The sequence below is a fragment of the Lactuca serriola genome, chromosome 2 (assembly GCF_051521515.1).
Source record: "Lactuca serriola cultivar US96UC23 chromosome 2, Lser_US96UC23_V15, whole genome shotgun sequence".
Lineage (NCBI taxonomy): Eukaryota > Viridiplantae > Streptophyta > Magnoliopsida > Asterales > Asteraceae > Lactuca > Lactuca serriola.
In genome coordinates, this window is record NC_136409.1 from 120967619 (window position 1) to 120994652 (window position 27034).

The following is a 27034-nucleotide window of genomic DNA, read 5'->3' on the forward strand; positions in this document are numbered from 1 at the left end:
AATAAATCATTCTCTCTGTCCATTTGTTGTTTCCCGATTTTCGATTCATGACGACTGACTGATTGAACAGATCAAATCACTCCTAGCTTGGCCAAGCACTCACATGTATCATCATTAAATCATCGAGGGGCCCACAGATATCGCTTTTATCCCGAAGGTAAAAGGAATGGATAAACTTCGACTCATATGGCTTGTTCTACTACTTGTTGAATCATACACAAGGGCACGTTTTATGACATCGAGTTACCAATGCGGTTTCGTGCAATCAATGTATAACCAACTCATATCACTAGGTTTAAAGAATATAAGATATTATTGTCTCATGATCACTTGTGATAAAATGCATGAAGTGATTCTAATGAGCGCGGGTTGAATCCAATACTCAGAACTTATGAGCACTCATGAGTGTTGTAGCACCACTTTTTGAAACATCTTAGACCTCTACAAGCCAACCCATGACAGTCTTGATTCATATCTACTTCCAACATATGACCGACTGTGGATAGTTTTATTAACTTAGTCATTCAGGAAGAACGACCTAGTTATTCTGGAAGTCAAAACATGCAAAGTGAAACACAAGAATAATCGAATCCAATATGGTCTCAGAACTTATGAATATAAATAAAACATCTGTTAATTATCATCATATTTATTACACATTATTCATTGCATATTGTTTCAAACTATCAACTTTATACTTGAATAAAAAACAATAGGTGTCCCATGCTCTAAGCATATACACTATGTTTTTCTAAACACTAGTCATGCCATACACCAAGTATACACACTATGTTTTTCTATGATCTTTACTTTGTGAAATAGATTGATTGAACATAATTTCAATGATTCTCTTTTCACACTCCCGAATCCTTACCGCAAATGTATGAATTCCAAATTCATGCCATTTACCGAAATCTGTTAGATTCTAAACTTATATGCATTGATCCTCTTGTAATGATTATGCACAAAGTCATAAAGACTTGATAACAAACATTACAGAGCATTCCAAAGGAGATTAACTCCTTGGAAACATCCTTCTTGCATTAAGTTTCCTAATCTTACACATATTTATTGAACAACTTCCACCTATGGGAACATATCCATATTCCCCTTTTGACTATCACTTCTGGACAAGAGTTGCCTCTTTTCAGAATATGTCAATATGGTCCTTCCAAAAATTAACACTATACTTCCAACTATCCCTGAGCAACCAATCTTTGCTAAACCTTAGATTTTCCTTGACAATTGCTTGATCATTTTAGTCATATCCAATTCTAGAATTTTTCCAATTAATGCCCCATACATTTGAAAATTTTAGAAAGGATGAATATTATAGCACATGCAATCGATCCTATATCTGAAGCATATGGGACACGATTCATGATGTCTCACATAAAGACATGATACTAGACCAGTACTTTTGCTACAATATTTCTATTTGCCATGTTCTCATAATTCAGATTATGAAAAGGGATGACGTAATCATAATCAAATTTTAGAACGCAAATAATAGACCCATATATAGAATTCATTGTGTTGAGCCATTCCAACATGAAATTTATATATATATATATATATATATATATATATATATATATATATATATATATATATATATCCTTGACTAAATATGATTAAAACTTCAATCTAAGCTTTTAGAACTGAAGTGAAGTATATTTTCCTCTCCCTTAATTATAGCAAAACAACTTTTCAACCCCTGCAACTTCACGAATTGAAATTTTTGTTTTCTATAATTAACATCGCTAACTTGCAACCTTTATCATAATTATCATGCTCCCACTAACATGATGATTATTAGCAATACACTCATGCTCCTACTAGCTTTGACATGTACTCAGAAATCAACTGCACTTCTAGAAATCAATACTTTATTGACTTTCTTACCAAAGTTCAGATTTATGATACGAAATGCTTTGATAGAACTTTATCAAATTCATACACCTTATCTTAGATAGCTCACTGGTGTGTCTAAACCATTTTAGAACTATGAAAAGGGATGTCGTAATCATAGTCTCAATTGTTTAGACCTTTTTCATTTCTCACAAGTCCTTGTTAGTGTGTTGGTTAACCACACATGCTCCACTAACGACTTTGAGAATGCAAATATCACAATTGCTATCTAGTTAAAATCTACTTGGTGAAAGTGTTTCCTCACCATCATTTTCATGTATCGGAGAGAAACCTTATGACACTTAGATTTTATGGTGTATGTGTTCCTATCCATGTGAATTTGTCAAAACCATAATCACAAGACAAGGTTATTGACAAATCCAAACTCTTATGGATTGAACTTGTGCAGTCTTAACTTCTTGCCACTTGGCAGGTGAAGGGTCTGTCATTGCTTCCAAGTTGGTATGCAACCAATTGAGAACTCTAAGAACTCATATGCAAAGCCAACTTTAATTGGAATGAGCAAAAAAATAGAAATATGTCAACACGATAGGTTATAACCATCACGCCGTGTGCTAGTGTCAAACTACAGGTCTTTATTCTTGATTAGATCTTGAAGCTTTCAGAATCTTTAAGACTCCCACTTCCCTCTTGACATAAGACTATCTTGCCAAATATTCAAGGGATAGTGTGGATTCTTTATCAAGACAAACACTTCACACAATTGGCCTAAGTTGGTCTTTGTTTAATCCAAAACATCACAACTTACCAATTTCAAATGTACAAGAGTAGGACACTTTTACTCTTACATTTGACATGTGTTTAATTTTTTTTTTTTAAAGATATGTCACTCAACTTACAGTCTTGGAGTATGACTCTAAGACTTGTTTTGGAACGAAGTATGACTCATCTTCTTGATTTAACCATTCAAACAATTCAAGATTCCTCTTCTTAGTCATAAGAATGCACTAAGATTTCCTTAGAGGACTAATTGTGATATGATTTCCAAATCATTAAGATGATCACAAAAACTGATACTAAAGTACTCTCCCATCTTTTCAGATTTGAGAAACTTTTATCCTTTTGCCTAATTTGATTCTTCTCATTCATTTGCCATACACTGAAATTTTTCCAATGCTTCAGAATTACACTTAAACTTGTAAGTGTAACCATATTTACTAGACTTTAGTAAATCATGACGAATAGTCTTATAGATCTTTTGTCGTGGACTTGATCAGTGCACAAGAATGTGTACTCGATCCCTTAGCCCTTAACTTGACTTGCATATACATGTGAACAAGGAATTATTCTTAATTTTTCAAAAGTTGAAAGTTCTCATTCATCATATTGTACAACTTGTATGATTCCAAGTTTCTATCTAACTAAAAACTTGGATGATGAGAAGCTTTCCTTATTTGGTAAATTTAGACACTAACACAAATGAAAGAATCAAATTCATATTTCCATTATTGCTAGAAACATACAAACATCAAGTTTTCATAAATGCCATTGTAAGGAGATATAAAATAAAGTAAAAAAAACTTTTATTTATTTATAAAATGCGGAAAAAACTTTTCCTTACAATGCAACTTTAAATGAAAACTATGCTATTACATGTTTCCTAGCAATCTATCATAACTCCTAAGAGTAGCTCAAGAATCTGATCTTCAATCAAGCGATAGAAATCTATCTTCACGGTCAGATTCAGCATACTCTTTCTTTAAGTTTCCTTCACTTTTCCTTTGATTCTTAAAACATAAACATGTGAACCAATCACATCATGTAATAAGAATCTCAGAATAGAAACTTAACCGAGTTAGATAGTGGACTTTACCTGAAGTAGAGTCAAACTTATTGACTTTAACATCCTTAGGTAAATTTGGAAGCTTTTGCAAACAGTGCCCCTTCCTTTGGAAATTTTAACAAATAGACCCTTTGGTAATGGTACATGGGACTATCATAGACTTAGCTTTTCTCTTTACCATTTGGTTAACCAAGTTGACTATGGCCGATCCCTTTCCATTGGGAAGAGAATGCTTTTTCTGGATTTCCAGTGTCATCATTGTCAATGTCCATAAAGTTTTGGGAAGTCAATATTCTAATCAAATTTGCTTTACTAGCCTTCCAAATCATTGCTGATTCAGCAGTACCAAGCAAACAGATAAGATCATTAAGGGTCTTGTCATAGTCTGTTTCATAGGAGTCCCAAAGGAACTCACTATGTGACTTAGAAAGTGATTGAACCACCAACTTTCTCGAGACTTTGACACCCAACTCTCCCGGCTTGTCAATGTGTGACTTCATCTCCAAGATGTGATCACACCAAGACCTTGCATTGCCAATAGGGCTTGAGTGACCTTGAAATTGTGGGTTAGGGAGAATAATTGGAGGTGGAGGAAGTGAAGTTCCAAGAGATTTGGGAAGATCATAGTTGTCTGAACTTAGACATCTTTTAGGAGATATTCAAGATAGTGGATTTAAAGTCCTTAATATGACACACAATATGAAATATTAAGGCTAGGACCCAAAAAACTATTTTATTACTTAGAAGAGGGATGTCGTAATCCAAGCTATAAAATATTTGATGGTAGGTGAATGACGATTCACCAATTTCCACCAAGATAAATGAAATGTATTATTAGGTTTTAATTGGTTTTTGAAACTCCTAGATTCTTCTGAGATTCATTGAACTTTTCAATGGCATGTTTCAATCTCGAGTGTGCCCTTCAGGTTTTGTGACTGGGATATCGAGGATCACAAAATAAGGTGTGAAGTAACCATGCAAATATACTTGGTACCCTTAATATTTACCCCTTAATCGATGTGCCGGTTAACCACACACGCTCCATCGATACTATGATAAACATTAAGTTACCCTTTTCCTACTTTGTTAAATACGAGTTAGTGTGTCGGTTAACCACACACGCTCCACTAACTGACTTAAACAAAGTGCAAAGTGTAATTTCATGGATTAGCACCTTATTCACATTTTCCTAAAGTAACTAAGATTGGGAATTATAAAAACATTTAGTTACTTTATATTTATCATTAATACTTTTAATGAAGGGAGAATTATAGTCCTTGTCCTACTTGTTCGGCTAACGACCCTCCACCAGTCAAGGAAGCGGTGGGTGAGAGGACACCCATTAAATTGCCATTTTATAGGCAGTAACCTTATACCTCCCTTATAGACCGACTTCGTGAATGAGGCCTACTAATGGTAAGACGAATTGCTCTTATACATATATATATATATATATATATATATATATATATATATATATATATATATATATATATTATTAACTTATAATATTATAAAGTATAAGGGTTGAATTTTAACTTTTAAAATTTTATGGGCTTAACTTGGAATTAAAGTATTCATGAAAGAAAACTTTTTCAAATTCCAAAACTTGAGGGCAAGTTTTGAACTACTAAAAAACTTTTCAATTCCATAACTTATGTGTATAAAGTATTTTTAATTCAAAAAACGCTTCAAGTTCCATAACTTGAGGACAAGTTATGGAAGACTTTAAACCATTAAAAGAATGTGAATCTTCCTTATTCATAACTTATGGAAAACTTTATGAGTTTTATGAAACTTAAATGTGATTTTTCATATAAATTGAGGACAAGTTACAAAAACACATTTTAGAATCAACTCTTAGATTAATTTGGATTGAAAACAACAATTTCACATAACTTTCCTACTAATCTAAACAACTCATAAGAACAAGATAATTCAATCAAAAATTTTCATGTAATTAGCCTATCCATTAAACTAATACAAAACATGAATCTAATGACAATTATCTTTGAAATTGGATTAGCATGAACATTACCACATCAAAAATAGGTTTACAAGTCCAAAACCAGCTTAGGGTAATGTTCCTAGTCCAATTCCAGCAAAAAAAACTCGAAAATATGTTGTCTGGGACTCCTACTCCTCGAGTGTATGAACCTACTCGACGAGTTGGATTATTTTCTTCATGGACTTGGCGAGTTCATCAGTGGAATCGGCGAGTCCAGTGCCCAGAAAGCTAGAAAATCGAGTTTTTCAGCATTTTTCAGCACTTTGCATCAAGTATAATTGAAAACAAGCCTTGGCTCTGATACCACTATTGGTTTTTAAGCATTCTAACACTCCTAAGGTGTACATGCAACCCTAATTACCTGGGATCTATGTTTTCTGTATTATACATGCAAATATGAATATTCCAAGGTATTACCCTATCTAGCATACAATCTATGATACTTGGGTAATAAAACAAGTTAGAATACATACCTTGTTGTTGTAACTTGTCTTCATGAAGCTTGAGTGCCTAGTGCCCCAAGTGTGACACCTCAAATGGTTCACACAACACCTTGAACACTTGGAATAACCTTGACAATAAGGATACTTTGGTTCTCTCTAGTGAAATCGGCCTTGCCCTTTTGTGTACACACTAGTGCCGATTTCACCAACCAAGGACATCTTTATATAGTGTGGAGATTAGGGTTAAACCATAATACCCATGACCTTTCATTTCATATAATCCATGGGTTAAACACTCCATGGACTATCCATGAAAGCTTAGCCCAACCTAAATGAACTTGGCCCATCACACATATATATCTAAGAGTCCATATTTAATTAGTTCCTTTTTGATCACTTAATTAATAATAAATTAATTCTTGATCAATACTAATTAAATAATATGATTATATATTAATATATTAGAACTTATAATATATTAATATAAATCGCTAGTATCCTTTTCCTCATCTTGTCAATCCAATTGTCCCGATGCCATGCAACCCAAATGGACCATATCAGGTCGGGTCAAGTCTTACCATTTATAGTTATGGACTTAGACATTAATCCAACAGTTAACACATGTCTCTATTATTGCTTTATCTCTCAAATAGAGCCTAAGAACATTGAAATGGCTTTGAATGAGCCCAACTGGGTAGATGTTATGCATGAAGAGCTGAATCAGTTTGAAAAGCTCGGGGTTTGGAAATTGGTTGAGTAACAAAACGGCAAAAGGTCTCTTGACACACGTTGGGTCTATCGAAACAAGCAGGATGATTTAGGAGTTATAGTGCGTAATAAAGCTAGATTGGTGGTTCGCGGGTTTAGACAAGTCGAGGGTCTTGAATACACTGAGGTTTATGCTCTAGTAGCTCGTTTGGAGGCTATTTGTATCTTCCTTGCTTATGCTTCCTACATGAACTTCACTATTTACCAAATGGATGTCAAGACAGCCTTCTTGTATGGAAAGGTGAAGGTTTATGCTCTAGTAGCTCGTTTGGAGGCTATTCGTATCTTCCTTGCTTATGCTTCCTACATGAACTTCACTGTTTACCAAATGGATGTCAAGACAGCCTTCTTGTATGGAAAGGTGAAGGAAGAAATCTATGTTGATCAGCCCCCTGGGTTCTTTAACTCGAAGTTTCCTAATCATGTCTACAAGTTGGACAAGGCATTGTATGGGTTACATCAAGCTCCTCGAGCGTGGTATGCGACTCTCACAAAGCATTTTCCCGAGCATGGTTACTCTCGTGGTACTATTGATCAAACTTTATTCATCAAGCATGTGGATAATGATCAGATTCTAGTCCAGATCTACGTTGACGACATTATCTTCGGGTCAACCAATCCGCAACTTTGTAAGGAGTTGGAAGGCATCATGAAAAAGCGGTTTGAGATGAGTTCGTTGGGTTAAATGAACATGTTTCTGGGGCTTCAGGTTAAACAAAATTGAACCGGAATCCTGCTCCATCAAGCTAAGTATGTGGAGGATATTCTTGAGAAGTTTGGGTTTCAAGACGCAAAACCTGCATCAACACCGATGGCCAAAAGACCCCTGCTGACTCCAGATACAGATGGCAAATCCGTAGATCAGACTCACTACAGATCGATGATCGGATCGTTGATGTATCTTACTGCAAGCCGTCCGGACATCATGTTTGTAGTTTGTCAATGCGCATGTTATCAGGCTAATCCTAAACTTTCACATCTTATTGTTGTCAAAAAAAATTTCCGGTATATCAAAGGCAATCCAAAATTGGGTCTTTGGTATCCGAAGAATTCCGAATTTGATTTATATGATTTTGTTGACAGTAATTATGGAGGCTGTGAGCTTGACAGGAAATCTACTTCAGGAGGGTGTCAATACCTTGGTGACAGGCTAGTGTTGTGGCAGTGCAAGAAACAACACACTGTCTCAACCTCAACAGCGGAAGCGGAATATGTTGATGCATCTGCTTTTTGCTCCCAAGTTATCTGGATCCAACATCAGCTGTTGGATTACGGTTTGAATTATTTAGAAACCCCTATTTACTGTGATAATGAGGTCGCGATTCAAATTGCTAAAAATCCTGTCCAACATTCCAAAACCAAGCACATTGATATCAAAATTCATTTTATCAGAGATTGTTATGAGCGGTCACTCATCCGGATGGAACAGGTTCCCACTGCTAATAATGTGGCGGATCTGTTCACCAAGCCTTTTAACAAAGCTCGATTCGATGTGCTTGTGGGATTTTTGAAAATGATTCGTTTTGAGGATTAATTTTATTTTTTTATTTTTTACTTATATTAAGTTTTTTATTTCATTTTCTTAATTCTTATTTTACAATTGATTTTTGGCTAGGTTTGTTTAAATTTGCACATTTTTATTTCATTCTCACCCATGCACAAACTTAGGGGAGAAATAATCAAAAATCCAAAAACAATAAAAAATTCAGAAAATTAAAAAAAAATATATGTTGCTAATAGTCTTGTTTGTAGGTGTTGTGATGGGAAGTGATATTACCAAGTGATAAAGGGCAATCTAAATCTGCGTAACGTACCAAAGCTGAAGTGTCTACGCTCTGTGTTCGATGCGCTGGTAGGCACGAAAATTTTAAATGTACTTGACTAGGTAGATTTGAACTTAAGGAAATTTGATAAAATCAACCTAGTTATATCCGTTTAGCCTGAAAATACGACGCTCGGATAGGTTGAGCAGGGAGATATACATGGGAATATACTTGTCACATTAAAAGAACCCGTATCTAGAACTGTGGATTAGCTTTTCCTCGATGTGCGGATTTTATCCTTAATCCCGGTATTGATGGGGTTACTGGGAAATTTCGATAAATTAGGTCTGTAGAAGATTATTTTCTTTCTCTCTGTCTGTTAGTCATATGTTGCATCCTCTGCGCAATCGAAAGATCTGACCTGGAATGTAACATATGCAACTCTATCTCTCTGCATCTTCTATCTATGCAATTCTTTCTATCTGTTAGCCATATACTGTCTCCTTTGCGTGACTTCCAATCCGACCTGGTACACAGTATATGCACCCTTCTTTTCTTCAATCCCTCTACAACTTCAGTTAGTCATATGTTTCATCCTCTGCGTGATTGGAAGAGATCCGACCTGGGTGTATAGCATATGCATTCTAAATCTATCTTCTCTCTTAATAATTGTCTGCTCACCCGATGTAAGGAGTATTGTGGAAGTTCTTGATTACTGGAGCATATCAGGAAGCGAGAAACATGTTCTAGTATATTTAAAATTGAACACATACAGATTGTCTATAGATGTCGTTGCTCAATTTAGGTGGACAACAATATCCCTGGTTGTCATCAGCAAAATGGTCCCTAGGAAATTTATCTAAGAATAAGGGCTCAAAATACCGTGTCACTCTTAGATTGTCCAAATTTGTTACAAATGTTTTGTGTTTAAGTGGACCACAATATCGGTGATCGATCAGACAAAGACATGAAAATAAAGGTACTCACAAGTGGATTAGGGTTGTCCAACAACTTTGATCCCAGTGTCACAAAATTATTTTTAGTAATTACTGAAAATTTTAGTCTGTTTATTTTATTTTAATTTTAATTTAATTTAATTTTTTTAATTGTCAAAATTTAATTGTTAATTTTAATTTTGGAAATTATTTTTATTTTTATTTTAACTTTAATTTTAATTTTAATCCTCAAAATTTTATTTTTGAAAATTATTTGGGATTTGGATTGTACCTTATACTGTGTGGAAGACAGGTAAAAGTGTATAGGGTATAAAAACGCGAGTTTACCGTCGGAAACTCACTTTTCTTCACTTTTTCTCTTTTCGGCCGTAAACTCTTTCGATTCCCTCTCATCCCCGAAAATTTTTTCCTTGATTTTTGTGAAATTGATCCGTTCATCTCATAGGTAAGAGGATTCCGACCAAGGATATGCATTCACTTCACGAAATCGATGAGTTTTAAGGCTAAAATCGACGAAAAATGACCTGTCGGAGTTTACGGCCCAAGCTTACGGCCAAAGAGTTTACGGCCGTAAACTCCGTTTGCTGCCCTTAGCTTACGGCCATGGGTTTACGGTCGCAAACTCCAGTTTGACCGTAAACTCCATGTTGACCGTAAACTTGACTTTGGTCAAAATGATTTATTCTTTTTGGGCTAAATTTTAAATTTATTTAATAAAATTAAAACATTAATTGCTCAAATATCATTACTTTCTTACCTGGCCTGCTTTATTGCAGATTAAATGGCAACTTTAAAATTTGCAGATATGCATAACTTGGCGATTGTCCTGGCTGATCCTCCTGCAGTACACGGAGAGTTTAGAAAGATGATTCACAGGCTAAGGGAGTGCTGCTTAGCATCTTCTATTACTGTCAATCATGTGATTTATAAAAATATCATTAGGGAGTTCTGGCAGACCTCTAAAATGAGAAGAGATGACGATGGAGTTGTCACTGTCGGTGCGGTAGTTAAGGGATGTAAGATTGTGATCAATGAACAGTTTGTTAGAGAAGCATTGTTGATCGATGACCAGCTCAGCTATCTAACCGAAATTGGAATTGAGAACGCTCAGAAAGTGCTTAGAAAGATGGGATACGAAGGCACATTTCCTCCCACTGTGAAAAAGCTGTTGCCACCATACTGGAGGTTTCTGGCTCATGTCTTTGTGAGCTGCATTTCTGGAAGAAGATCTGGTGCTGATGAGATCTCTTTAAGAAACACCGGAGCCATTGTTTCTCTGGCAGTTGGAATAAACTTCAACTTTTCAAGATTCATTCTGGATGAGTTTGTGGTGAACATAAATGCTATAACCAGGGATACTTTCTTGATGTATCCCAGGTTCGTTCAATTGTTCACTGATATTCAATTTCCATACATGGTTAAAGGGGATATACATTAGACATGAAGTCCTTGGGTCCTCATACTGTCGAGCTCATCAAGAAAAACCGCAAAGGCAAGGTTATCTTTCAAGGACTACATCCGTTGGTAAAGTTTGGCAAATTTGCTGAACTAAATGCAAGTTCCGAATCTCATGGATCGTCGGACAAAGTATCATTAAAGCCTGATTCTTCGGAAAGGGTGGTTTCTGAAGATGTTATAACAGTTTTAGACCAGGGAGAAGGAGATGAAATAGTTGGTCAAAAGGTCTTTGTTGTTGAGGTACATGATCTTACATCTGTTCCAGTTCTGGGTGATTATAATTAAGGATCTTCGAAGAATGCAACTGAAACTGACGTGTATGAAGATCTTGATCTTACAGGATTTGATAAGGATGAAACCCTTTTCAATTTTGGAACCAATGAAGATCTTTTGTCAAGTGACAATCTCAACATATTGTTTGACGATATCGATGATGTTGCTCCCCAAGCAACGAAGATATGGGCTTCTGATGATGTTCTTGAATCTAATGTTCCTACTTCCAAGCCAGTGGCTGAAGCTACAACTTCAATGGAGATAGTATCAGGGATTCCTCCCCGTGATGTTGTTGCTCCTACAACCGAGCCATTTTCTAGTGATCGAACAACAACCTCGACCTCTCAACCTCCATTGAAAAGGAGAAGACATGACCCGAGGAAGGGAACTCTTGTTGCTGATCTGCTTCAAGACCTCACAGCTACACCAACTACAACTCCAATTATTTCAACTGAACCTTTTTCTGTCGGCCCCTTTACTACATTCGAAGTTGGTGGTTCTTCCGTTCCACTAGGATTCTCTCCTCCTAGGGCAGATCATGATGTTGCCTCTATAAGGCTTGCTATGCATCTAGCTCATAATGAAAGTGTAGAGCCCTCTTTTAGCGCCAAAGGAATTTCTTTCCGAGAAGGTCACCAAGGAGTAGATAATCCGTCAGTTGATAAGATTTAAAAGAAGATCAATGTCCTGGATCAGAGGAACATTGAACTTGACATTCAAGTCAATGATTTGTTGAATGAGAATGCCAAACTGAAATCTCAAGTCTCTGATCTTCAGGAAGATCGAGCGATAAAGACAAAGTAAATTTCTGATCTTCAAGCCCATTTTAATCTTCTTACCTCCGGTTACTTTGATTTGAAGAAGAAGCTGGAAGGAGATCTTGGTGACAAATACAAAACATCTACGGACGAGTACAGGATCAATCTACATGTTCAAGCTCATCCTGTTGCCATGCCAACCGCTCAAACTTCTCGAGTTGTAAATCGTTTTGATGAGGAGCCCGCTCAAGCTCCCCATGTTGCGGCACTTACACGTGATAGACAAGCTCAAGCTGCTAAAAAAGGACAACTCTTGTTTAAGAGGAGTTCTGACAAAAATGCACCTGGGGATCAACCAACACTACTAGAAAAACAGCCTTTTACGACGCTCATTGCGCGTCATAAAAGGCTCAAACGACGCGCAAATGCGCGTCAAGGAAGGCCCTATCATAAAGAGAGACGACGCGCATTTACGACGCTCATTTACGATGGGCAATTGCGACGCGCATTTACGACACGCAATGCGTATCAAGGAAGGCCCTGTCATAAAGGAAGACGACATGCATTCGTGTGTCGTAACCTTACGACGCGTGTGTTAATGACATGCAATGCGTATCAAAAAAAGCCCCTGTCAAGAAAGGCCCTGTCATAAATAAAGATGACACACATTTTTGCGTATTATAATTTTAAATGTTTTAAAAAAAATATTATTTATAGATTTACTTATTTTCAAATTAAATTTATATTTAATGCTTCATAATAGAAAATAAAATATCATATACAAAAAATAGAATCCATTGCATCCATTGCATAAATTTAATGTCATACAAATAATCGTTCCATGGAAAGATAAACCAAATCAATAGAAGTTGTAACAAAATTTTACAAACGAATTAGATACAAAAAATACAATCCATTGCATAAATTTAACGTCATACAAATTACGCCCATTAGCATCCCATGCTGCTCCCTACATATATAGCAATTAGCACCAACTTCAGCAAAATATCATGTGGTATCTATATAAACAACTCAAAGATCAACAAGATAAACCCTAATGCTGTGTTTGTTACACATGAAAAATATACTACAAAAATTTTACATGACATCTCTACATGCACTGGACCAATATTGTATATGCAATAAAAAAACTAACCGTAACAAAGCCACTTGTTGAATACCACAGTTCTGATGTCCATGTGTTTGTCTCCCACAGATAGAATGTTCCGTCACTACATAACAACATGATAATTGCTTTAGTGCCAAAGCTTTTTTAATATGTGCTTGAATGAATATATCAACTGAATACATTTGAGTCCAATGATAAATAACATTACAATTTTGCAGCAAAGAAGTAATCTCTAGGAGGAGACCACTTTAGCAGTGATATTCTCCCTAATCCTCGCTGAATGGGTGTGCCCACCCCTGTACAAATACCCACAACAAGAATTGCTTATATCAAGCTCAATATATGAAGAAAGATCATCTTTTTAACATAATCTCTAGTAAGTTCTAATCCATTAGCTTTTTTACATATCAAAAGAGAAATACGCCTTTAACTTCCTTTTAAAAAAACCAACAAGAGCATAGTCATGATTAACTTTTCTGGGGTATATTGAAAAACTCAACATGCATAAGAATATACCTTGAGCAAAATCCCACATTTTGAACGATGAGCTCTCATATGAAGCCGATGCTACATATGTGAAGATACGTTAAGGGAAGCATTATATTATAACTGGATATAAAATTTGGTCATGCAAAAAGACTCTAAAAATCAACATTTCAAAATAGATCAAAGTAGCACTGAATAAGAAAAGCAGCATACAAGCAAAACAAAAGCTACTTAGGATATCTTCCATCAGGATTCCATGAGAGTGCACTTATTTGTTCATCATCATGGCCTCGAAGAAAATCCACAAGAGTCCATCTAACTCCAGAACCTATATGAAGCAGACCAAATGCAAATTGCACCCCTGTTTATACATTAATAGAAACTCATGAGCTTCCACATGCCAAAAGTGCAAGGGTATGGATGTCAAATATACTAACTTGCAACCTACTGAAAGTGTCTTCCTTGCATCATCTGAGTATATAAGTACTCATCACGAAACTGCAAGACACGAGACATTAAATAAATCAAAATTACATTTTGATTTTCTTTTCCTTTCAGTAACGATTAACATTTAACAAAAAAACAAAAGGCCCCACCACATCACTCTCTACCTTTTAAAAAATGGTCGCTTTTATCGGTTACAAGAGGAATTCATCTTTCTTTTTTGTTTATATGTATCATATATATATATATATATATATATATATATATATATATATATATATATATATATATATATATATATATGTATATGTATTATATCCTCCAACAATAACATAATCTCTTCTATCAAAACTTCCAACCTCCTCTCCCTCCTATATAAGATGATATACACTCAAATCAAATCCCTAATAATCCAATACCATCCATTCATACCATTTTTGGTTTTGGGTTTTGATTGTTGAAGTTTGTTACTTTAGTAGTTGTTAGGCTAGTTGATTTGAGTTGGTTGGGGTTGTTGCTGCTGATAGACACTAGCTGCTGCTGCAGGTCCCACCATGTCCACACTACCCGGTCCACCACCAGCCAATGGGTCAACTACACCAGTGGTTACCGGTTGAGGCGGGTGATAAATATTAGCAAATGCTGCCGTGTGGTCGTGGTTAGGTTGTTGTCTACTCCAATATGAAATATAACCTAAGAAAAGGTATTTCAGTCAAAATACTCTGCAAAATCATGAAAGTCATTTGGCCTGAGCATGAAAAGAAAATTAACCTTTAGGAAAGGGTATTTCAGTTAATGACCAATATCAAGAAAATCTAGTAATAAGCTCAGAAAGGGTATTTCAGTCATTTATACAAATGAGTATAATACCTCGGATGCTATGCTAGCTAAAGCAAAAATCGCCTCAATCCGAACACGCCAAAAGGCCTTAACAAGGCAGAAAAGGTCATAGTTGCACTTTAATAATTTTCTTACAAAAAACTAAAGCAATGTACGTTAAAAGAATTTCTTACTTTGAAAATTCTATAACTAGGTAGATTTTTCAATGGACAGGTAGAAGAAATAAACAACTTCATTAGCCAGGTGGCGAAACTGCATCTTAAAATTTTAAAATTACCATCAATTTATAATAATATTTTTTTTTCATGTGAAATCAAAGCAATCACCTCTTTTGTGCTGAGAGTTCTCAAAGGACGAGCTGTATCTTTAGGTGGTGCAACCGGATTCTTCAAAACCTGCCATTGCCAAGAATAATAATAATAATACAGTGGAATGAAGATGCCTTACTAGTTTAGTAGTATAATACTAAGGAATGAAGGTAAAGCTAACCATCTTACTTTATAAAATGACTCGGGGCCCGTCTGTTTTTCCAACATTTGGAGAACTGCAACCTGTAAGAAAGAACCAGTTGCAAAGGTAAGACTTATCAATTTTATGAACAACTATTTGATCGAAGACCAAGCTTCTTTCTAAATGCTCAATTTCTCATCACTTGCGTGGTGGTTGGGCACTTTTCACCTTCTTCCTTACATAGATGCTCTGGGATAGAAATAAGAAAAGAAAAATATGTAATATTCATGCCCATAAACATAATTACGATACTGCCCTTCCACAGCAGAGAAGTTAAAGGGTGCATCAAGGGTAAGGTTGTCATTCAAGATGTAAGGTTGTCATTCTTGTACAGGTACTCAAGGACACAGAAGGTAACTGTTGCTGGCAAGGCTGGTGGAGAAGCTTGATGTCTGCCTGAACAGCAACCTGCAATAACCCATTGGAATCAGTGTTTAAACACAAAGTTCTGCTTAAAACAATACAAAAATAAATTACACCAATTATAAAATTACAAAATCTAGAAAGGCTATATTACAAAGAATAAACCGAATTGAAGATACATAATACAAAAGGGATAAGCCATGTATTTGAACATGGTAAGGTCAGAATTATAACTATCATATATAACTACTGACATATAACAAGCCATAAACTCATATACTGGATACAACCCAACTGGATTATAACCTAGACAAAGGAAGATAAAAAGATCCAAACTTTGAATGAAACAACTACTTGTATTCAACCAAATTAAATAAAAATTGGTTTATTCAATATTTCATGGTGGCCATAGATAGGTAACAAGCAGCAATGACGATGAACAAAGAAATATTGGACCCAAAAAATCGGGAGAAAATGGTGAAGAGAGAGAGAGAGAGAGAGAGAGAGAGATGGCTACAGGCCTTCAAATTAATTTTCTAATGGTTCATGTGATATGATGAAAGAAACTTTGAAGTTTGGCAAGTAGTAAAGAGAAAATGTATGCCATTAGCAGGAGGTGGTGAGGAGCGATGTCATCTTATTTTCTCCTGGAACAACAACCAAATCAAGAGGCGACAAGAAGCTCTCTAGAAAAGACCGTATTCTTTTCCTAAAAAACTGCAAATAGCCTAGGATATGATACCATGAGGCAGGTGACAAAATAGGCGCGAGTCTGTAGGAAGGAGAATATCCTTTGAGGATTCTGTTACAATTTATATAATTTAACCCGGGTTGTCCTATTTCATAGTCCTTAAATTTTCACATTTATTTAGAGGCTCCTTATTAAAAAATCACATCAAAATCAAATCTCTTTTACTATGACTATAGTCAATTCGACATAACTATTTGTAACTCTTCTTTGTTGAATGAAGTTGCATATAACCGTCTATCTCTTAAACTTTATATGGGCTATACATACATTGAAGTTTAGCATGTATTCAATAACATAATAATTTAAATATGATCTAATATGCTCATAACATAGATTAAGTCAACAAAATCCACAACTAAATTGAGATTAAATGTAGTAATGCACGATCTAATAACTGACTGGAATGAATCCAAAAACCTGGTTTAAGCATTTCATCGAGCAGTTGGAGTGCTTCATAAAACTTTCTTTCAAATGTCAAACCAATCCACACAGAAGAACACATAATTTGAGAATGTGAAAGAAGGGTACCAGTAAGAGAAACACCAACTAAAAGCAAATCAAAATTATTACCTTGGTTGTCGCAAACCCTCCATCAATATCGACTGATATATTCAGTTTACCTACCTGCAATTTGAAATTAGAAGAATAATTGGGCCTAAAACCCTCCAATCGCAAGTCCCATGATAAAAAATGATCCAGCCACCTCAACTGCATTTTTATTTGCTTTTTAAATCATAAACATAACCAATCATTCTTGATTGATAATCCTTCAAATTGTGTTCTTCGTCATGAGAGAGAGAGAGAGAGAGGTCAGATGGTTAGGATCTCTATCCCACAGTAAAGAAGGTGTGAGACCAAACCACCAACATCCATTGGTTGATCGATCTTCTGCTCCAAAGCCCATATGCCACCTTTGTTTTCGATCTCTTCAGTCAGATCCATTTCAATTCTCTAACCCAAGATTGAAGCAACACCAACAAAGAAATCGATGGACTTGAACACCCAAGATCTCATAGTTCTTTGTGTTGTTGGCCTCCATAGTTGACTGAAGACGGTGAAGATTTTTCCCTAATTCGTCGGTATGAGAGGAAGAAGAAGAGACGTATAGTGTTAACGGATCCAAATACAAAAAGATACCGAGTGTGGATGGAGAAAAGGTAGATGAAATATGGTAAGCACAACATACCTTTATATAACCAGAAGAGGAGAATCGAACCCGTCAATCGGATGTTGGGCTTGTAAGGAGAAGCGATTTTCGACCAGTGGGGAAGGGGAATTCGAACCTTTGTTTGCGGTGGTGTTGGTAGTCCGATGTAAATGGGGGTGTTGGGGGCCTGAATCTTGAAGAGTTAATGCTTGGGTGGCCTTCCATTTCACGGTTCCTTGTTTCATCGATGCATATATATCCGAACAGAACACACTACAAATATGGTGGTATGAGTGACGGCTAGGGTTCTTGAGAGAGAAAAAATGATTTTTTTGAGAAAGTGTGTGAGAATGTCTTTGAAGATATTATGGAGAAAAGAATACGGAAAGAAGCAGGTCAAGGAATAGTGCAAGAACACTGTTGGCGAGTATTCTCAAGAATAGCAGAGATGAAGCAGGTGAAATCACAACAGAGATGAAGCAGATAATGGAAATCAGAAGCCTTTTTCTTCATTGAGATGATGAAGTCGAGAGATGGAGATGAAATCGTAACCTTGGAAAAGGTTGCACAGCAGTGTGAGGAGAATGAAAGATGCATCAAAATGCTTAGGTCAAAGAGGTAGCAGGCTTTTCTAATTTTTTCGGCTTTTCTTTTCCCGCTTGTAACTAAAGAAAGCGCGTTCATAAAAATTATAAAGCGACACCTACAGAGGGCGCGCATTTAAGATACAACGCCCTCCGTGTTTTTAATTTTTTTTTCTTATGACAATAATTTAAGGGCGCGCAGTAATGCGTGACCTAAATCCTTAAATTTTCTGAATAGATGACACGTTTTTAATGTCACTCTCGGTTGCGTAACATAAATTAATGAGTGTCATGGTTTGCGCGTCGTAAAAGGTTGTTTTTCTAGTAGTGCAACAATCACCGTTACAGATCTTGAATCCGTACGCTTTAGAGATACGTATGGTGATAGGTTTGGAATCATTTCTTGGGGATTTCATGATACGATGAACATGTGGATAGTACAAAGAAAGAGTGGCAATACTGAGCTATGCAAAGACTGTCATGATTTCGGTTCATGGACTAGGGTGGATCTATCAGAGTTATCACAATCTCCTTTTGCGAATCCCTCAGATAATCCAAAGGCAACCCAATTCAAACACTTCCTAGAAGACCAGGTGAAAAGGGGTTTTCCTTCGATGAAGACTGCTGAGTCTGTTATCAAGCATTATCCAGACGTAATAGATCCCAAGACTGGCCATCTACTTCAGGTGGTGATGTGGCTTGCAACCAATTAGGTTAAACATATCCCTGCTCTTCAAAGTTATCCAGATGGATCCCTAAGCTCCATGCTTTACTGGGTTTTCGACGAGACTACAACTTCTGTTGTTATCAAACTTAAAGATGGATGCATCCGTCTTTATGATCGAAGGGATTTGTTCCACTTCAGGAAGTGGGATATTCATCATCTGAGTCATCATCAAATAAAAGTTGCCGAGGAGATTTTTGATCAAGCAGCGAAAGAGTACACGTCCATGGTTGCCGAAATCATCAATAAACGTATGTGAAACGGAGCAATGGGGCAGGCAGATGTGATGGTGGTCGACAAAGATTAAATCCAAGCTAGCACCAAACCAAGGGGGAGATTGAAGGGTCTAATTAGTGGTTTGGTCTAGGCTTTCATTGTGATAAGTTCTTTTGATTCTTTATGAGGTTTTGGTTGGTTGTTTGTGAGTTTATGGCCAAGTGGTGAGTTTACGGCCGTAAACCCAGTGTCCGGCCCAAGTCCACTATATATAGGGGTTATGTAGGTCATTAATAGTTGTTGATGCCACAAGAGTTCACGGTCTTAGAGAGCAAGTTGTACCAGACGTTTTATGTAATATAAGCGTGTGCAAGCTTGTTTTAATTTTGTTTCTACTCCTATTCTTGTTTAAATCAATTGTGTTTTTGTTTGATCACTGGTAAGATCCGTTTGAGGACCTTACATGCAAATTTAAATTAACGAGGGATGAAGTGTGCACCTTTTTATGATACAAGGGACCATCCGAACTAATTTTTAAAAATATGGATCAAACGTGCTTTTTGACAACTTAAACGGTTGACAATTCATGTAATACGTTAAATATTTAAATTAATACAATGACTTTGTTGTTATTTAAATATATAAATTGTTTATAAATAAAATTAGTAACTATATTTTTATTATTATCTATATTGTTTTCAATTAACATTAGAAAAAAATTGCAAAAATGGTCCCTGTGGTATGCATTTTTTGAGGTTTTAGTCCAAACCTCGACTTTTTTTTTTGGCTTCGTGGTCCTTGTGAGCTAGTTTCATTGTGTTTTTGGTCCATCTGAATAGTGAAATGACTGTAATACCCTTGGGATATTTATTTTCCATTTTTCGTTCATTTCTTTTTAAATCTAATACTAATTTATTTATTTTAATAATTAATAAAATAAGAAGGGGCCCACCCTCCCCTCTCTCTCTCTCTCATGGAATTAAGAACACAATTCCTCTTTCTGTGATCGTAACAAGAAATAATCACTCTTTTGAAGAAAAGCCCTAAACCACTTTCAACCACCATTGACAAACTGCTTCTGGAAACCACTGAATCGCTGCTCAGCTTCAGCCTTCGCCACCATAGCATGTTTGATCCTACCCCACACATTGTATCATTGCAAGTTCACCATCAAAAGGTTCATCACTACTATTTTTAGAACCAGCTATTGTACTGTAACGTCCCAAAATTGAAGGCCAAAATTTTCATTTTAATTAAATTATTGCATAAAACCAATCAATATAAAAACTTTCATAATAATATCTCATTTCAAAACCAAAGTGTCAATAATCAAAACATAGTATCATAAAACCATATCAGAGTATAGTCTCAAGGATCCCATGTGCGGAAAACATAGTGTGATGTGCTGCGACCAAGCTGACTCCTCTCCTTTGAAACAAACTACCTGAAACACATAACACATAACACGGTAAGCATGTATGCTTAGTGAGCTCCCCAAAATACCACGCACATATAATTAGTCATTCGAGGCTATAGCTCTACGAGACCTTCCGGTCAATGTGTCTCAGTGGGACCTTCCAGTCCCATAACTCTGGTAGACCTTCCGGTCCTAACCATAATGACCTTCCGGTCCTAACTCTGTAGACCTTATGGTCCTACCCATAATGACCTTCCGGTCCTAACTCTGTATACCTTCCGGTCCTACTCTGATAACCTTCCGGTCCAAACCCTATTGACCTTCCGGTCCACACCTTGCAAGCTCAGGATATAGCATATGCATATCACATAGATAAGAACATATATCACATAAACAAAATGCATAATATCACATAGACAAAATGCATAATATCACATAACTCGTGTAAGAACATATGACCTTCCGGTCACACATAATTACCAATCTAGGTAAGGTATAGTGAGAAGACTCACTTGGCACTGCTGAAGTCCCGCAGACTCAATCCCACACTGCTGAAGTGCCGCAGACTCAACCCCAGCTACTGAATGATAGATTCCCGAACTGTCAACACCAAAATAACACCCAATTAATAATTGGGTTCCACTACATAACCATAAGTACCTACTTTGGATAATTACTACATTACCCCAAGCTTGGCTTATTCAAGCCCAAGGCCTAATCCATAGGCTCAAAGTCGACTAGGAATTAAAGCCCAACATATGGCCCAATTTTCCAAATTGGGCCCAAGCCTTTACATGGTCTTATTCTAAGGCCCAACATCAAATTATCATTAAGGCCCAAACTATGGCCCAATTTTCCAAATTGGGCCCAAACCCCTTACATGGGCCTTACCCTAGGCCCATTAAATTATTCTAGTTCAATTGCTTGCTATTGGATGACCCATTATTATCCCAATCATCTAGGCCCAACAAAAAGGCCCAACTTAAGGCCCAATCCAAATTGGGGTTTCACATAAAATGATGATTAGGGTTAAGTTTCCTACTTAACCCATTAAGGACTTAATCCATTGAGTCCAATATTGCTTAGATTAATCTTTTCCAATGATTATTATTTAATATTTCAAGCTATTAAATAATTCATGTGTGTGTCCCGATTAATTCTCAAAATTAGGGTTTTATTGGCATTAGGGTTTTCCAAACCCTAATTAGGGTTTCCAACCCAAATACTAGCCCATTTATCAATTTGTTGGGCTTTTAGGTCAATTAGGGCTTTATTGGGCCTCTTAGGCCCTTTAGAATATCATTAACCCCATTAGGGTTTTATTGGGTCGCTTAGGGTCCATTAGAACCATTAGGGTTTCAAGCACCCCAAACGAATCAAACTCAATGAGGTAAGCACACCGCCACCGACACGGCGGCCGGTGGGTGCAGCCACCACCCTACGATGGTGGTTTTCAGTTTTCTTTTCATTAATCTTCTTTTTTGTTACATTTTACAATGCTAAAACCCCAAATAATCACACACACACACACTAATACAAACACATATACACAACAATCTAGTGGCGTTCGGTGGTGGCGAATGGCGGTAGCCAGCCAAGAATGCTCATGTAGCCTCATAACATCACAACCAATGAACACAAACACCACAACTCGCCCACAACCACCTTTCATGGTGGCTTGTGGCGGCAGAAAAAGTGTTCCCGGCAACAGCCACCATGGTTGGCTACCATGGTGGTCCTCTTGTGTCTTCCAACCAATAATTTACCCACACACGACTTGCAAATCGGAATCTGGATGCAACCACCCACTAGTAGTGCGCGGTGACGACAACAGTAACCATAGTGGCCACAACGGTGGCTAAAGGCGGTGGCTAGCGGTCAAAAATGGGAAATAGCAACGGGAGAACGGGTGAGGAGGATAAGCAGAGACCACCATGGACTGAAGCACCATTGACCGCCGGCTAGCGGCGCCTCCGTATTCAACTGGTTGAGTGCGAGGGGCGACAATGACACAATAGTGAGACGTGTCTTCGCCGGTAGCCAAGCCATGATGGTATCTCGATGGTGAGGCAGCAGGTGGCATCGTTTGGGACTCCATCTGGTAAGAAAACGAGAGACATCGGGCGACGAATGGGGAGAATGAGAAGGAGGTGGTGCCGGAGGTGGGAGATATAAGGTGGTGGCTGGAAATAGTCTTCAAGGGTTAGCGTTTCATATGCCTTAAATACCCGATACCTCTTAAACTTATTGCCATAATGACACAATTGGCCCCTCCCCATAGAATCTTCTTCAACTCAAGTCCGACATTTACCCCTTTAGCCCCTATTCCCATAAGTTATTACAAATTAAATCTCATATTTACCTTTTAAACCCTGTCCCTGAAAATCTTTACTAATTAAGTCCGAGATTTACAAAACAACCCCTTGCTTTACAAATTCTTTTCAATTAAGGTTCATAATTTACCATTTAGTCACCGCCTTCAAAAATACTTACAAAATCAGTCCGGAACTACACTTTTAACCCTCAACTTCCAGATTATGACAATTAGCTCTGGGAGACCATCCTTTTACATGTAATTATTTATTTTAGAGCTACTATTCGTTCATTAATTAATTTATTTATTAAATAAATAAACGGGGTGTTACATGTACAAGTGAAATTGATGCGTTTAAAAGTAATGAGTGGTTCAATCGATACTCTAAAGATGAAGAAGATCAATTGTAAGCTTGGTTAATTGATTTCAGGGACAAAAACCTCAAGGATTTGGAGCTCCAAAGGGTGGTTTCATCAATGACGAGTGAAATCAATTTATGTAAACACGTTGAAGATCTACATGTTTGCTTTGCTTTTTCCAACCCTCATACGTGAATTCTTGTTGGTTTAGAGTAAAAGGCTACAAAAACCATTCGCTTTCCCCTTCGATTTTGGGTTTCGGGTTTGAATGAGAAGAGTATAGGGGGTCGGAGATGAAGATATGGTGTTTGAAGATTTCAGATGATGACCTCTCCTTCTCCGACCTAGTCTCCGTCAGGATGAGAAAAAACGATCCTAACCCCACTCTCTCTTCTTTTTCTACCTGACACACTCTTTGATCTCCACCATTTGACGAGGAGCATCAGGGACCAGATGACGATGATGAAGAATTAAACCCAAATCATTAGTGGGTGTATTGTCATTTGTAAATTCTCAAAGAAGGAAGTGAGAACAGTTAAAATGTTCTCTGATGTTTTTGAGAACCTATTGACAGAAGTTTAGGAGACTCTTGACTGGGATAAAGATTGTTACCGGAGTCAGTGGCCGAAAATGAAGAAAAAGAAGGAAGTGGGAACAAGAGTGGATTTTTTTGCTTTTTTTGCAAGTGATGTGATGAAGATGACAATGAGGAAGTAGGTTTTTTATGTGTTTCGGTGTGTGGTTGATGCTCACCAAGTGTTTGATCTTTTGTCTGAATGATCTTTTGATGTTGCATGTAGTTCTTAGTTGTGTTCATTGATTTTCAGTAATTTTGCTTGACAAATGTTTGTTTCAATTTGACATTTAAATTTCTTGAAGTAATCTTAAATTCCCTAAATCAAAACTGGGTGGTGATGTCGTGAGAATGACTTCCAGGAGAGAGAGAGGGAGAGAGAGAGACCCAAATTAATTTTTTATTTTCTTTTTCATTTAAATTAAATAGAAAAAACATAAAAATATATCAGGCATTACAGTCATTTCAATTTTACAGTGGACCAAATTTACATACAAACATGACCAAAAAGACCATGAACTAAAAAAATCAGGATTTAAACTAAAATCCCAAAAAAATATATACCACAAAACCATTTTTACAGTTTTGTCTTAACATTATAATATAGTTTATGAATTTTAAGCTACTCAAAATACTTTTCCTTGTAGTTTTGTCTTTAACATTATAGTATAGCTTATCAATTTTAACCTACTCAAAATACTTTTCCAACCGCCATAATAGGAGTAGTCGAGAAGAAAGAAACATCCACATTGTTACCCTACCGCATTAGGTCATCATCCACGTCTTCTCCTTAAAAGGCGGTTATCTTTTCCTTATAAATTAAGACTCACTTCCTCCCCAAATCCACAACATCATCAAATTCCCAAACAATTCAAGTTTCTCTCATTCCTAACGCGTTTCATTCGATCTTATTCTACTAGAAAGGTAAACTACAATTTCCTTGTAAATTAATATTCAGGGATCGTTATCGATTTTTCGAATTGTTTATGTTATAGGTTTTGATTCGTTCTTATTCTGAATTTAGATGCAGATCTTTGTGAAAACCCTAACCGGTAAGACGATAACTCTCGAAGTCGAGAGTTCCGATACGATCGACAATGTTAAAACGAAGATACAGGACAAGGAAGGAATCCCTCCAGATCAACAACGTCTTATCTTCGCCGGTAAACAGCTCGAAGACGGCCGTACTCTCGCCGATTACAATATCCAAAAAGAATCGACGCTCCATCTCGTTCTCCGTCTTCGTGGAGGCATGCAGATCTTCGTCAAAACCCTAACCGGAAAGACGATCGCGTTGGAGGTCGAGAGCTCGGATACAATCGACAACGTGAAGACGAAGATTCAAGACAAGGAAGGAATCCCTCCCGATCAACAGCGTCTCATCTTCGCCGGTAAACAGCTTGAGGACGGCCGTACCCTCGCCGACTACAACATCCAAAAGGAGTCAACGCTTCATCTCGTCCTTCGTCTTCGTGGAGGTATGCAGATCTTCGTTAAAACCCTCACCGGAAAGACAATCACCTTGGAGGTTGAGAGCTCCGACACCATCGATAACGTTAAAACCAAAATTCAAGATAAGGAGGGGATTCCACCGGATCAACAGCGATTGATCTTCGCCGGAAAACAACTGGAGGATGGGCGAACACTTGCAGACTATAACATCCAGAAGGAGTCGACTCTCCACCTGGTTCTTCGTCTGCGCGGTGGTATGCAGATCTTTGTGAAGACTTTAACGGGTAAAACTATAACTCTGGAGGTGGAAAGCTCTGATACTATCGATAACGTGAAGGCTAAAATCCTGGATACGGATCAACAGCGATTGATCTTCGCCGGGAAGCAATTGGAAGATGGGCGAACTTTGGCTGATTATAACATCCAGAAGGAGTCCACTTTGCACCTTGTTCTTCGTCTTCGTGGTGGTGATCTCCGTAAGTTGAACTAGATAGCTCTGTTGGTGTTCATTTGATTATGGGTGTTGACTGATTTTAGTGGGATACTATAATATAATAAAAGTATGAATTTGTGTTGGAACGATTTTACCCTGTTTTCGTTTTCGTTGCTTGATGTGTTTGGTGTTTGAAATAGATGATATTATCGTGTTATAATTTTAGATTATCGAAAACTAATCGGAACAGTCTGTCGTGTCAACTGTTCGTACCAGTGTTTGATGTATACTCTGAACATTGAATATTTTTCAGATTTTGATGACTTGATTTATAGATAATTATTAATATAGCCATTTTTCCTAATTATCTACTTAAAAAATAGCTGAAAATTAGCGATCTTTCAAAAATAGTCCACGAAACCGACATTCTACGAACTGTGCGTTGTAGGTTTGTATTTCTTATAAAGCCTACGGTTTTATTATTATTATTTTTTTTGGTTTTTTGTTTAAAAGTTATTCCTACGGTTTTATTATTATTTTTTTTTTTGGTTTTTTGTTTAAAAGTTAATAATCACTGTAAAATTTCGATAAAAAATAAATAGTATCTCGTTCTTCTGGTACTTGATTGAGAGAAAACAGTAAAAATAGAAAAACAAGAAAAAAAAATAATAAAACAAGAAAAAAATAATAAAAATGATCTAATCTGAAAATCAATACATTATATATAACGGGCCAATGGTCCCGAGAGAGTAGACGGGTCGAAAACAGTAGTCCATTGCCCTAAACCCGTAGACTTCACCCCGTTGACAGTTAGACAGTAGTCAACGCTAAAATCTTTTCTTTGACTATTTTCGGATAGGTAATTAGGGAAAATTTCTGGATTAGTATTTCTGTTTCTATCATTTAATTTAATTCCAAAAATATGGTCGGATTACGAAGATCTTTTTCACTATTTATCAAAAATTATATCTAATTCAAAAAATATGGTCATATTACGAAGATCTTCTTGACTATTTATCAAAAATTCAAAGCTTTTGTCATTATTCATTAATGAATAACTAGAGATTAGTATAAAACCGTACAAATGCCCATAACAAACCACACCGTATTACATGTTGTAGTATTGATATACGGTATAGTTTATATCAA

At 36.6% G+C, this 27034-nt stretch overlaps 1 protein-coding gene across 1 annotated transcript; it reads left to right on the forward strand.

Moving 5' to 3' along the window:
* The first annotated feature begins 24769 nt into the window (after nt 1-24769).
* LOC145086693 (polyubiquitin-like) lies at nt 24770-26034 on the forward strand. Its single transcript, XM_079024523.1, has 2 exons — nt 24770-24924; nt 25025-26034. The coding sequence occupies exon 2, from the start codon at nt 25025-25027 to the stop codon at nt 25940-25942; it is 918 nt and encodes a 305-aa protein (XP_078880649.1). The 5' UTR covers nt 24770-24924; the 3' UTR covers nt 25943-26034.
* The last annotated feature ends 1000 nt before the right edge of the window (nt 26035-27034 follow it).

What these genes read in the sequence shown, in the direction of transcription:
- LOC145086693 (XM_079024523.1), top strand. Translation starts at nt 25,025, where the DNA reads ATGCAGATCTTTGTGAAAACCCTAACCGGTAAGACGATAACTCTCGAA.